Source organism: Pocillopora damicornis, chromosome 6 (genome assembly GCF_964200805.1).
Source record: "Pocillopora damicornis chromosome 6, jaPocDami1.2, whole genome shotgun sequence".
Taxonomy (NCBI): domain Eukaryota; kingdom Metazoa; phylum Cnidaria; class Anthozoa; order Scleractinia; family Pocilloporidae; genus Pocillopora; species Pocillopora damicornis.
In genome coordinates this window covers 21,373,704-21,387,081 of record NC_142675.1, presented here as the reverse complement: position 1 = coordinate 21,387,081, position 13,378 = coordinate 21,373,704, and the positions used below count along the sequence as shown (strand labels likewise).

At 38.0% G+C, this 13,378-nt stretch overlaps 2 protein-coding genes and 2 long non-coding RNA genes across 4 annotated transcripts in view; all 4 read left to right on the top strand.

Moving 5' to 3' along the window:
- The window catches only part of LOC149044396 (uncharacterized), a 91,909-nt gene continuing 78,531 nt past the window's right edge, over positions 1-13,378 (top strand). The window contains exon 1 of the long non-coding RNA XR_016188000.1: positions 1-1,021. This is a non-coding gene — a long non-coding RNA (uncharacterized LOC149044396). The remainder of the gene's footprint in view (positions 1,022-13,378) is intronic.
- Positions 2,170-6,327, top strand: LOC149044407 (uncharacterized). Its single transcript, XR_016187615.1, has 3 exons — positions 2,170-3,063; positions 4,384-5,656; positions 6,191-6,327. It is a non-coding gene; the product is annotated as an uncharacterized LOC149044407 (long non-coding RNA).
- On the top strand, positions 7,194-9,653 carry LOC149044406 (putative skeletal organic matrix protein 5). Its single transcript, XM_089209302.1, has 2 exons — positions 7,194-7,314; positions 7,654-9,653. Exons 1-2 carry the CDS (start codon positions 7,252-7,254, stop codon positions 8,170-8,172), a joined length of 582 nt encoding a protein of 193 aa, XP_089065428.1. The 5' UTR covers positions 7,194-7,251; the 3' UTR covers positions 8,173-9,653.
- On the top strand, positions 10,667-12,056 carry LOC149044405 (uncharacterized). The gene has a single exon (XM_089210011.1). The coding sequence runs from the start codon at positions 11,346-11,348 to the stop codon at positions 12,054-12,056; it is 711 nt and encodes a 236-aa protein (XP_089066137.1). The 5' UTR covers positions 10,667-11,345.

The window sequence follows — 13,378 nt, the reverse complement described above, 5'->3', positions numbered from 1 at the left end:
ACGAAGAATGGGGGAGGGGAGGTGGAGTACTGAAGAGTCCTTTTCCATCTATCCATCCCTCTCCTTTCTCCCCTCAAACGCCAAAGTGAGAACTTGCTAAGCAGACGATAGATTGCTTGCTGTTTAGTTCGGCTTCTAAATTGCTTTTTTTCTTATATGCGGCGAGTGCAAAGACGGGAAGAGACTTGAATAAGGACTTTACCCGCATGGGTTCCATTTGTACAACTTTGTGAGCCCTCAGTTTTACGGAAATTCAGTCGACTGGTTACTAAAACTGCTATGATGTTTAAATCTTAAAAAAGAAGTAAAGCCAGGATAGCAACACGAGAACATTTTCAGGCACTCGCTAAACACTACCACTAATAGGCCTTTGCTGACCAAATCATATTGAGCTTTATCTGTTTTGTTTTTTGCATATTTCTTTGACAACCCTTAGCTCGTGATTTACAAACCTCTCTTCCTCCTCCAACAATCCACGTGAGTTAAGCCAGTAAACTGATAGAAAGTGTGGTCTATTGTTTAATTATTACTAATTATTATTACTAATAATAACTATTATTAATTATTTTTAATCATTAAGATTTGCGAACTAGTCCTTCATGCAAGTATGTAATCACTTGTAAAGACTTTTACTATACCTAACACCAGGGCCTAGTTGTATAAAGGGTGGATAACGCTCTCCAACTAATCAATCGCTATCCAGCGGATAAAATAGCAAAACGTAGAGCGTTTTCCACTGGATAGAGATTTATCCTGTGGATAGCGTTATCCGATCTTCGAACAACCGGGGCCTGATCTGTACAAAGAAATACGTCCGACACAAGAACCTTATTATACAGCAATTTCTCCACAACCGCTAAAAAAAGTGCATATGATAATTTGATAACAATAGGTATAAAATAAATGAAAAACAAGTAAGTCATTATTCACCACAGGATGATTTATTTGGACCCAACATATAAACCAGCTCCCAGTTGGCTCATTAGCTCAGTTGATAGAGCGCTGCACCGATGTCGCAGAGGTCATGGGTTCAAATCCCGTGCGGGCCTGAGTTTTTTTTCAGGTTTTATTTCAACTACTAGTGCAGTAGTGTTCATAGCTGCGAGAATCGTTTATATTCGTTTCTTCACCGCAGTGAACAAATATGATTTTTCATATATTTACAGTCATTAGGCAAAAGATTATTTGAATAAAAATAAATTAAAAAGAGGGGCGCCGAGACACCATATTAGAAACACCACAGTAAGACAATACGACTAGAATAAAGATTTCTGATTCAAATTCATAATTATGTAAAATTTTTGCAATTAGAAGAATTACAATATAGTGGAGTAATCTTAGAATTGAATGTTCATCAGACTTAAAAATAAGATGATGTCTGCTCGGAATAAAGGTTACAAATAATGAATACCGTATATCCTCGACTGAGCGCCCACGCTCTAATAAGTGCCCTTCCCCGAATAAGTGCCTACTCCCTCTTTCATAATGTCAAAAAAGCGTCCCCTCCCCCCTTTGAATAAGCGCCCACCTCTTCCCTCACTTTCTCAGTGGTAGGAATACAAGGAAAAATTGTTTCTATGGACATGTTTGAGTGAACAATGACCGCACTGGTTTGCACGTCAGAAAACTCGAAGCAGCTGCAATCATTTTTAAAATTCTATTGGTTAAAATCAGCGTTACGAGGAAATTTGTGCTCTGAAGTGTAGCGAAAAACCAAACTTTATTGAGAATTAATCATACGTTGGTACGTTTATTTCGAAGTCCTTTATATAAATTATTGAGTTAACACGTAAATAGGAACCCATTTTCACAACTTATTAAAAATTTATACCAAAAGACTCTCTTTAAAAGTTTTTTTTTGTTATTAATCTTTAATGATATGTATAGGTTTTCAACAGTTAATACTTGTTCATAACCCACATATGGTATTTCTGTTATTTTTTGTCATAGCGGAGAATTTCGCGAAAATCTTCTGATTTTCCTTCTTGCCAAGTCATCCTTACCGTCAATTGAGTTTTCATTGGCAAGTTTTTCCTTAAATAGCAACTTCCCTTCTTCCAAAACTGTCCTTGATGTATTCGAAATTATTTTTCATTAATACTGCCGTCGCAAACTTGTCAATGGGAAAACTTATCAGGTTACACTTCCTTTATCATTGTTATTAACCCTTTCCTCGCACTCCTAATGGCCACTAAAAGATCTAACTCGCAGTATTATCAATTTTCCAGGAAAATAAGCGACGAAAGGAAAAGGAAGATAGGGAATAAACGATTTTGTTTGTTTTAACGCTAAAATGTCACAGCGGAGAAATGTTCGACAGACGGTGCGCAGAGTTGGTATATAGATCCCAGAAGTAAGCGAGTTGATACGGCGGCGTTCGTTTAATACAACGTTTTCCGCGATTGCAACACTAGTGACATGAAAAGGTTTTCAGGCCTTGTGATTTGGGTGATTCTACAACATTATTTCAAAGCACTCAGCCTTAGTTGAGCATTTCTCGTGAGGCCTGCGTTTACAAGCTGGATATTGTGAGTTTATCCTAATTTTAAAACATAGAATTTTATCTGGACGATTTAGGCTGCCCTTAGAAACAAACCCAAACGACTGGATGTTATTGGCAAGCTTAGATGTAAATAAATGCTCATTGCGCGATCAGTTCATCAGATACTATTTAGAAAATGTTTTCTTTTTGGAACTAAGGGAAGAGTAAAACGGAAATTGAGTCATGGGTTCATTTTATAACTAAAACGAGTTCAGACCCCATTTTTGACTCGTTTTACCCTCCGCCCTTATAAAACTCAGCCATAGCACTGAGACATGTTTTTGTTGCAAAAACAAAGGAAAGGGCTGGTTTGTACGTCAGCAAATTGGGGGCAGCTGGAATCGCTCAAATTATATTGGTTGTAGTCAATATTTCAGTTGATTACAAGTCGCATAAGGGGCAAGGCAAAATATCTCCGGATCAGCGACGAGATCTCCTCTCCGGCAACATGTTTTCTGGTCTTTTTTATCCCATCCTATTTGAACTTTCTGCTCTAATTCCAGATCCAACCTTTTCAAAAGGTTTGTTAGATGCGTTTGTATTTTATCCCTTTATTGTTTTTAGTGTTAGAACATTAATGTTGGCAATATTTATTCATTTATATTAATTCAACCCAGAATCTGGATATAAGTCCGATGTTCCCTGAGTTCCATCAGTCTTCGTTTTTTTTGGTTATATTTTCTTTTGACTTGTGGTGATGGGAGTTGAATGCTCTTTAGAAACTTGTTTTAACAGTTTTCTTTAAACCTGATATCTTAGGAAGCTATTGAACGGCATAATCTCGATGTTTAATTAATTTCCTTTCATATATACCTGCTGTTGTAAAATTTAATTCGTGCAAGTTACATAGTTGAAGTCGATCTGTTGCCCTGTAACGTCCAGCCCTTCAACTTGGTTAAATGCAAATAGCACTCCATCACTCCACATTAAAAAATGTTTTTCAAGACTAACCTAAGTCATTGATTGAGAAAGCCTTTATTCAACTTCAAGTTAAATTCTAAATGTTGCCAGACAGCAGCAACATTTCTTTAGACCTGGATAAAATTGCAGAGGTTAACTACAGGCTTTCGACCTTGCCAAGCTTTTACTCAAAATAGTTTATCAAAGACTTCCAAAATTTGGTTCGTAGAAACATTCGTATCTTATGCCTATCAGATCATTGACGGATTTTCTTCCTTTTTCCGAAGGAAAGTTCGACAACAATATGTTATTGTTAGATAATTAATCTTGAGGAAGAGAACTAATGATAACAACAACACCGAAAATCTAGAAATGTTTACAATTTGAAGGTTTGTGACTATATTTGCAAAATGCTATTCTAAAATGTTGCCTCAATGAATAAATGCATTTAAGTCTCTCAGAATGCACGTATATCTATAATAAATGACACGGCAGATGTTGATAACTGAGAAGGTAGGACAATACAAATTTCTATGAAAAAAACGTTTATGAGCTCCCTGAACAAATATTGAATAAATTAAAATCGAAATGGCTTATTGAAATGGCTGCTATATATTCATTTTAAGTGTTCCACAAAACGGTTTTTTTTTTCACCGAGCTGAATTTTTCATATGTTATTCTTCTTTATCTTGCGAAATATCGCCTGATTTTACCCAACTTGACCGAGCGCCTCCAAGGCTGAGCACCAAACAAAGTTTGGGGACAACAGTGGAGGAAAATTGTTACTTAAATTTGGCGAAAGTCAAGGGGCCCAAGATGTTAAGACAGCTAAAAGCTATTGAAAATAATCACTGTCTTGCTTCCAATTGGCAAAATTTATGAATTATGAAATTAAAATAGGTACCATAGTAACAGTGTCGCAAGATTTTCCAACCTTTCAGGTATTTGGAATCGATGGCTGCCAAATAAACACGAGGGAACTGACAAAATTTGCCTCCAACTAGAAAAAAATTCATGGACAAGTTAGAATTCTTTATTAAAGACTGTTTACCTTGGTTTCGTATGATCTAATAGCATTTTTAGGCCTCTAATTAAACGTCACATATCTTTCCGTAAATAGAGGGCTAAATATCGTGTAAAACACTTAAAATAACTCGCATGTTTGTTTTTTTTTTATGACGAGCTACAGTTAAACTTGTATTAAGTGGTCACCCACGGGGAATGCAGGGCTGACCGCTTAAAAAGGTTCTAAAGACCAAGGTCAATTTAGGCAACGATAAAAAAGCGCCACTTTATGCCATAATTGACAACTTTTTGTACAAAACCTCGCTCAAAAGTACTACTGACGTTGATTTCGAAAGGAAAATATGGATCAAATTTTTCTTGAAGGATAATTCTTCGATTTATTCAAGTAGTTCCGCTTTAAGTGACCGCTCAATACAGGTGGAAGATAATACAAAGAGGCCGTTCAGGTTCACTCAAAGGTGATTGCGACCGCTTCATACAGGTGACCGCTTAACTGAGTTGAAAATCACGGGGAAACAAATTTGGGACAGGTTGACTGCTCAATACGGAGCCGCATAAAGCAGGTTTGACTGCAATTCTGAATCAAGAAAGCCAACATTTTCATTTGCGTGAGTTTAAGAATAAGCAAAGAGATTTTCGATGATTGTGCTGTGGAAAAAAGGACAGTGAAACAACGTCCAACACAAATTGTAAATGGTCAATCAGCTGATAACCATGACAACAATTCTGGCATAGAACTGAGCACTGTACCGAAAACAAAGCGAGAGTAAAACGCATGGATCAGCTTAAAATTAGCTCATGATACTTCAAAATATCCCTGGGGGTAGTGTTCTTTAGGCCAGTTTATCATGTCCTTTTATTACTGGACTGCTCTTCTTTCCTGTTACAGAATCAAGCCCTGTGTATCGCGAGGGCAACCGTGCCTCCTCCACAAGAACCTTTCTGAGACGTACTTTCATTAAACACGAGTTTCATCACTTGAATGTGCCGCTTGTTGGAAGAGTGGCAGTGTCTGATGTGTTTGACTGCACGTTAGGATGTCTCAGCAATTCGTTGTGTTTTTCTGTAAACCTGGCCGCCTTCAAAATAGCCCATGGAAAACTTTGGTGCGAATTGCTGTCATCTGATAAGTTCAGAAACTCCACAGAGTATAAAGGGAATAAAAGTTGGCATCATTTTGCCATTGAGGTAGGAAACACTCTTAATTTTGACAAATAAACGCGTTAAAATTTTGACAAATAAACGCATTAAAATTTTGACAGCTTTGTTAAGATCGTAAAGAGAAGGCCGTCAGGTTAAAGCCACTGCAAATGGTGTCGTTCTGTTATCGTATTCATTGTGGTGACAACCGTATTTCTATGGCATGTTGAGTTAAAAGTTCGCATCATTTTGTCATTGAGGTAGGAAGCATTTCTTAATTTTGACAAATAAACGGGTTAACAGTTTGACAGCTTTGTCAAGATCGTAGAGAGAAGGCAGTCAGGTTAATTAAAGCCACTGCAAATGGTGTCGGTCTGTTGTCGTATTCATTGTGGTGACAACCGTGTTTCTATGGCATGTTGTAAAGCATGCAAACAGTTTCTCGTGCTAAATAATCCCGGACCGGATTGACGGAATAGCGCGGATTGGCGGATTCATGTACCCCCTATTCATCACATATTTACAGATTTACAGCTGCGTTTCAAAATACATGAACCATTTTCCTACTTTGTCTCTCTACAGTCACCTTGCTCTTCGTCACCTTGTCAACACGAAGCTACCTGCGTCACAAACTATAGAGATGACTCATTCGGATGCCGCTGTGCAAAAGGCTTCAAAGGAGAATATTGCGAAAAAGGTGAATAGTTTGGCATGGTTTTGTGATATACATCCAACAACATTAAATATTACAATTCTCAAGTGACTGCTATAAATTTTCTACTTAACCTTGCTGCTCGAAAATGTTCTAAAATAGCTAGCGAAAATATATAACTAAAAAACATTTAATGCAATGTATAAAGATGTTGAATCTCTCGATGCTCAAGTTGATTAAGCATCTGACTACGAAATCAAAAGGTCTGAGGTAGGAAACTGGATGTTTAATATTATTTTTACTTCTTCGCGGGGACCAATTATCATTAAGCACGGGGGAGGGGGGTGGAGGACTTTAGAGGATCACATGATTTTCAGGGGGAAAGGAAGGGGAATCAGTCGTTGCCGACAAAGGTGGGGGGGGGGGGGGGTTAGGAAACTGTAGAAATTCACTGCCAATTTTAAGACTGCTAATGAGTGGGGATCGTAAGAATATTACAGAGCCTTAACTGAGGGGGAAGTATCAGGTTAATTTTATCGTGACACAACCAAAATCCTCTGACCCCTCCCCCCCTCAACGCGGCAGTAAATTATAACTGGTACCAAAGTAATATTTATCATCTCTTATTGCTCAAAAGATTTTGCTGATAGCTTGATACAAGAATGTACAACGACTCTACTTTTGTGTCCCCTACTGAACTGTGATGGAGCCTAAATATCTTAAACACCTCACTTTTGATTTTTTTTTCTTTACATTTAGGTATTGGGTCCTGCAAGGAAGCTTACAACCTTTTCAAGTAGGTGATACCTAATGATTATCTTTTCGAGCATAAAAAAGACAAAATTATCGAATAGTTTCGACGTCGAGATAAAATGTTTTGCGGCAAACAAATATGATCACGAATGGATTTCTTTTCGTATCAAATAGGTCAAACGCCAGTGAACTGATTCCATTAGACCTTGACTCTAAACCAATCACAGTCCTCTGTCAGATGGGGGATTTTGGATGCGGAGATGGAGGATGGACGCCTGTAATGAAGACTGACGGCAATAAGGTAAGCCTCATTTGGCGGAATATTCTTAGCGGGGTTTTCTTGCGGCGATGAAGTGCGAGCAAGACATTTTCAGAAGCGTTAAATCTACGATAAAATCTCTTAGCAACTCGCCCATATTCTTCGCGCGGCCTCTGCTTGCGGAAATTCCTTTGGCATGAGTGCTACAATACCCTAATATCTAAAAACGCGACAAATTGCTAATTAATTCGCCTGCAAGTAGGGCATAGATTGATGGCTTTTACACTAACTGTGTTTCTGATTTCATGAGGGTCCTGCCTTTGGTAATGCATCTTGTTAGTTATGTTTAAGGATAAATTAAATCCTCTTAATTCCTTTTAGACAACGTTTCACTATGAGTCTCACTACTGGAGTGATAAAAACCAATACAACATCCTTGGTGGAAGGACTGGGTTTGACTCACAAGAGACCAAGTTACCAACCTATTGGAACACACCTTTCTCCAAGATCTGTCTCGGTATGAAGATAAGTGGACAGCTCAGGTTTATTGTCTTTAACAAGCAAGCCAACTCTCTGCACTCTTTGATTGCTAATGGGACATACCGCGCTACTTCCCTGGGTCGTAACGAGTGGAAGAAGTTGATTGGCGCGGAGAGCTCTTTGCAACTGAACTGTAACAAGGAAGGCTTCAATGCTGTGGGTACCTCGAGGTATAATTCTAAAGCGAGAATTGGTTATATTGCTAACCAGCAAAACAATTGTGGCTCTTGTAATTCCCGAATTGGGTTTGGTACCGGAGGACATCCTGATAACTCCAGTACGTGTGGAAACGCAGCATCTCTCTCCCCAGATAATGGCGACAGAGACATCAAAGCTGTGGGATATATTTTGGTGCAGTAAACTTTTTTAAAATTGTAAAATTAACAAAAAATGGGCAATATTCCTTCAAGCTGAGGTTACCCCTTGATGCCAACTTCAGCCGTTACTTTCTGATGTTTTCTTTTATGATTATTATTATTTTAGAGCTCAGAATAAGTTATAGCTTTACATAGATTTACAAGCATCTTTTATATACACGTACTTATAGACAAGAATATACACTCTCAATTGAAATGGTTTTGACAAAGAAAAAGAAGCAGATATGAATAAAGGAAAAGGCCAAAGAGGAACTGTTTGGAGAAATCCAAATTCTAAGTATTCATGTCGGATACTGCGCATGTGTGAAAAATAAGTCAAAAGATAGGAGAGAACAAGTACTTCAAACTTACTAACACTTCAAAACAAATGTTTCATAACTGTTCAATTCCTAAGAAGGAAATTTATATGCTGATCAAATCATATTGAGCTTTTTCCGTTTTTCTTTCTGCATATTTCTTTGACAACCTTTATACAATAAGTTGTACTTGTATTCATTCAACTTTATAAGATACCTGAGATACCGTAGAACCCGTATTTAGTGGTCACCCTGCATCGAGCGGTCACTAGTCAAAGTCCCGAATTTCTTTCTCCTTAAACACTGCAATTTTCACCTCTATTAAGCGGTCATCTTTATTAAGTGGTCGCAGCTAACCTATATCTAGTCTCAATGGCCTATTTTTATTGCTATCCACCTGTATTGAACGGTCACTGAAAGCGAGGCCATTCAAATAAAACTAAGAATGATTTTTCAAGTAATTTTTTAATCCATGTTTCTCTCCCAAAACTAAAGTAAGTGATATTTTCGAGCGAGGTTTTGTACACTGAGTAGTCAATTACGAGGGGTATTTACCGTTTTATATAATATCCCTAATCTGTGGAACCTGTATCAAGCGGTCACCCCGTCATTTCCCGTGGGCTTGATACAGGTTTGACTGTACCACGAACGTCCTGATTGGTCAAAAACCAATCGTTTATTGCATCAGTCACCCTCAGCTCATGATTTACAAACTTCTCTTCCTCCCCCAACATCCCACATGAGTTATTAAGCCTGTAAATTGATAGTGTGATCTATTGATTGCTAATAATAATTATCACTAATTATTACTAATTATTAAGATTTGCGAACCAGTCTCTTAATGCAAGGATACAATTAGTTGTAGAGACTTTTAATATACCTAACACCAGATCTGTACAAAAAATACCCCCAACACAAGAGTTTCATTTGACTGCAATTTCTCCATAACAGCTAAAAAACGTGCACACGAGAGTTTGATAACAATTGGTAAAAAACAAATGAAAAACAAATAAGTAGTAGGCAAAAGAATATTTGAATAAGAAGGAATAAAAAAGAAGGGCGCCGAGACACTATATTAGAAACACAACAGTGACACAATACAACTAGAATTAAGATTTCTAATTAAAGTTCATGATTATGTAAAATTTTTGCAATTGAAAAAGTTACAATGTAGTGGAGTAATCTTAGAATTGAAAGTTCACTGTGTCAAACTGACAAGAGTCCATCAGATACCCTAAATAATATGATGTCTGCTCTGGAAAAAGGTTACAAATATTGAATACCGTATATCCTCGACCAAGCGCTCACGCGTCTACCCCCTACTTCATCAGGGGTCTTATGATCAGGGGTCCCACATTCAGGGGTTCTCATACTCAGGGGTTTATATCAGTGTCTTACGTGTCCACGTGTCTTACACAACAAGTCTGTGACCAGATGTTGACTTCTGTGTTGATCGTAAATTTTACATCTATTGCGTACCCTGTGCTCAGATATTGATATTGACCTTACAATGTCACATCCATGTTAAACCCATGTCCTAATATTTATGCCGATGGTAAAATCTTACATCGAGGGGTCTGCGCACAGATGTTGATGTCGATCGTGAACACTTTCGTTGCATCCAGTGGTCTAAGATTGGTAACTTACATCTAAGGGTTTTCAATTGTACCTCTGAGTAGTCGCTATGTAACAATGACGACTTATCAGTAAGGGTTTTCTTTTTGGTAAAATTGTACGGTAATTATATTTATTACATCCATTTTGAAATCACTGGTGGTCCCTGTAATCTGATTGGCTCTAATTGGTACGATTTATTCACGTGAAAGCTACACTTAAAACAAAACAACCAATCAGATTTCAAGGCTTGTTTAAAGTAACCGATCAAATTGCAGTAAAATGAAAGACAAAGAGTATCATGTGGCAAATTTTGCAACTTTTGTTTCCAAACTCCTATCCCCCCCCAAAAAAATGGATGAATTTAATTTCTTCCAGTATTTTAATGATGACGATGAGATCCTTCAGGCTGAAGACCAACATTCCAGGGACTTTCCCACTTTTCGTGTACATTTTGGTGAATATTTTGACGATTTTCTACCTTCTCAAGCTCAAAATCCGCGCGAGCCCGAGTCCACCAAGTCAGCAACAAACGAAGAAAATCAAAAGCCACCACAAAAGTTGGATATTTCAAGATTTCCTGTCATTTCAAGCGATGAAATACATGGGCTTAAGTCTGTCGCTTCGAATAAAAATACGTCCCCTCCACAAAACAATGGATGAATGTTTTCAGAAGCTGGTGTCAATGTCGCCATCTTGAATATGTCTCCATCGAAACAATGGCGCCTGAAGAACTTGACAAGGTCTCGAGTAAGTTTTACGCCGAAGTGAAAAAAAAAAAAGGACGGAGATGATTACGAGCCAGAATCCCTTAAAATCATGCACAGTGCCATTGAAAGGTATCTAAAGGAGAAGAACTATCCATTGAGCATCGTGCGATCGAGGGAGTTTCACTCCTCACAAGAAATCCATAAGAAATCCTCAATACAAAAACAATTTCCCTGCGTTAACAAGGAAAGGGAAAGAGATCCAACAATGCCCAGCCAGTCACATCTGAAGAAGGGTCAGCCCTGTGGGAAAAGGTCAGTTGGATGATTTCAATGGAAAGGTCTTGACCAATGTCAGCTTCAAAAATTTGACGGAACAACTGGGATTTCGTGGTCGCCAAGAACACGACGATGCATACGTGGAAGACGTAATTATAAGACAGCGAGAAGATGGAACTGAAGTTGTTGAGTTCCGGGAAGGTCCCACTAAAACACGGAGCGGTGGTCTCACCATTAGGCGAAGAACAAAACCACAAGCGATGTTCAGCACCGATGGCGGAAAAAGCGATCCAGTGCGGATACTCAAGCTTTGGTTGTCCAAGCGACCCGAAGGAATGAAGAACACATGGCCACTCTATCTAAGCATAATAAATCGTCCTAAATCAGCAGATGTTTGGTACACCAAAGTTCGAATGGAACAAAACACCATCGGCAATTTAATAAAATCCATGACCTCCTGTCTCAAGAAGAATAAGAAGGTGACGAACTACAGCATGAGGAAAACATTGGTATCAAAACTGAAGAAGTCTGGTCAACCGCACAATGTCATTTGTGAAATAACAGGCTATGCACGTGAATCTTCGTTAGACGACTACGATGAAATAGAAGAGAATCACAAGAAAGAACTTTCTCACATTATCAGTGGATATAAAGAAGTGTCAAACGAAAATCAAGTGTCAAACGAAGTCTCCCGCCAAAATACTGCAAATGATGCCTCAAATCAAGAGATTGCAGTCCAACATAAACGAACACCTCTGGTTCCTATTTATCAAGTCCAACAACAAGGCCAAATGCATCAGGCCAAGGGCTCCAATCCTGATTTTCAGCCAGCAGAATTTTCAGGATTTCCACTACGTTTTGCATTGCGGTCTCAGTACCACATAGAAACCTTCAGTTGTGCTACTCCTGTTCCATCGCAGAATTACACAGGCTACACCTTCAATTTCTTCTCCAGAGAAAGCCAGAATTGAACTTTAACGCTTCACTATTTTTCTGAGTTATTGAGGACTTCTCGAATTTCTTGAATGAAAGTTGTCTTCCTTTTAATACGCTTGACTGAGTTTTTGACACATGACGTCAAAGTCTTTCTGTTTTGCATACAAAATGAGATGTAAAAGCGTTTCCGGTTCCGCTTTTTATTTAAGAGCGACGGTCAGGAAATATCGACCATTGAGTGGCAAGAGTTGAAAAATGAATTTCGCTTATTTTCTGACTATAAAAAGCTACTAAGAATAGAAGAAATTTAATGTATTTCTTTTTCTTCCGGAGCGCTTTAATTCTGAGAAAACTGAGAAAAACGAATTTGACCCGCGACGATCCCGAAAGGTCCCGCAAGCAAATGTGAAATTGATATTTTAAACTGACTTTTGGTCTTCAAGGAAAAAACGATTCAAAGGATCATGACACCGAATTTTGATAGAGTGAGTGCCGTACTATCCCAGAAACTATATGACTTATCTTTATTGTTGTTCATTAATAGCAAACAACGCGCAGGAAAGTACTGTATTTTCAAACGTGAAAAATCCGCAAATACCTCCTTAATTCAAATGTTTTTTTTCACTTTGTGGTATAATTCAGATTTTCCTTTTAACTATGTCATTAGAGGGATTTAAGGTTGTCCTCTATAATATGTTAGAATCAGCACGGGTTTCCTTTACAGCGCCTCACACGAAGGTTTTGAAATGACAGTAATTCATTCAATTTTTTTACAACGACTGAGTAAACAATTCTTGTTGCGTGACCGTAACGTCAAGCGGAGTTTTTACACAGCAGGCCGGAATATACACGAAAGCGTACTGAAAACGATTCTGGTGTGAGCTTTTCGTCCTTTTTTATTGAAAAAAAGGCAATCGGCCGAAGAGGGGTTATTTTTTATCATTGTTAAGGTGAAAGTTTTCCTTTTCAGAGTAAGATGTTTTCCCTGATAAATATCAGGATGTAATTTGATTAGCTCTCGGCTAACCTGTTTAACTTTTATACTTGTTTTTTTCGCTTCCTTTGGTTTCAGAAGAATCGGAACAGAAAGAAAAAAATCATAGATGCTTTTTAAATTGATATTTTCTTCAATTGTGAGGATTCATTTTTATTATTTGTTGAAGAAATGACAGAGTTGGCTAAAGCTCGAAGCAGTTTACTAGCCGTGGTAAATTGAATTAGTCAATTAAATGCAAAGAGGGAAAATTTAATTAGCGAAGTTGGAGTGAATTTATTTTGCCAGTTTTGTGTCATCACGGACGTTAAGTACTCTTTTAGCTCCTTAGTCGGCGGTTCTTGCTCTTATGACCCCGGAGAT

Bases quoted from the DNA above. Each gene is read 5' to 3' on its own strand.
- LOC149044406 (XM_089209302.1), top strand. From the start codon at position 7,252: ATGGGGGATTTTGGATGCGGAGATGGAGGATGGACGCCTGTAATGAAG. The intron at 7,315-7,653 runs GTAAGCCTCATT...AATTCCTTTTAG, and splicing joins TGAAGACTGACGGCAATAAG to ACAACGTTTCACTATGAGTC.
- LOC149044405 (XM_089210011.1), top strand. From the start codon at position 11,346: ATGTTCAGCACCGATGGCGGAAAAAGCGATCCAGTGCGGATACTCAAG.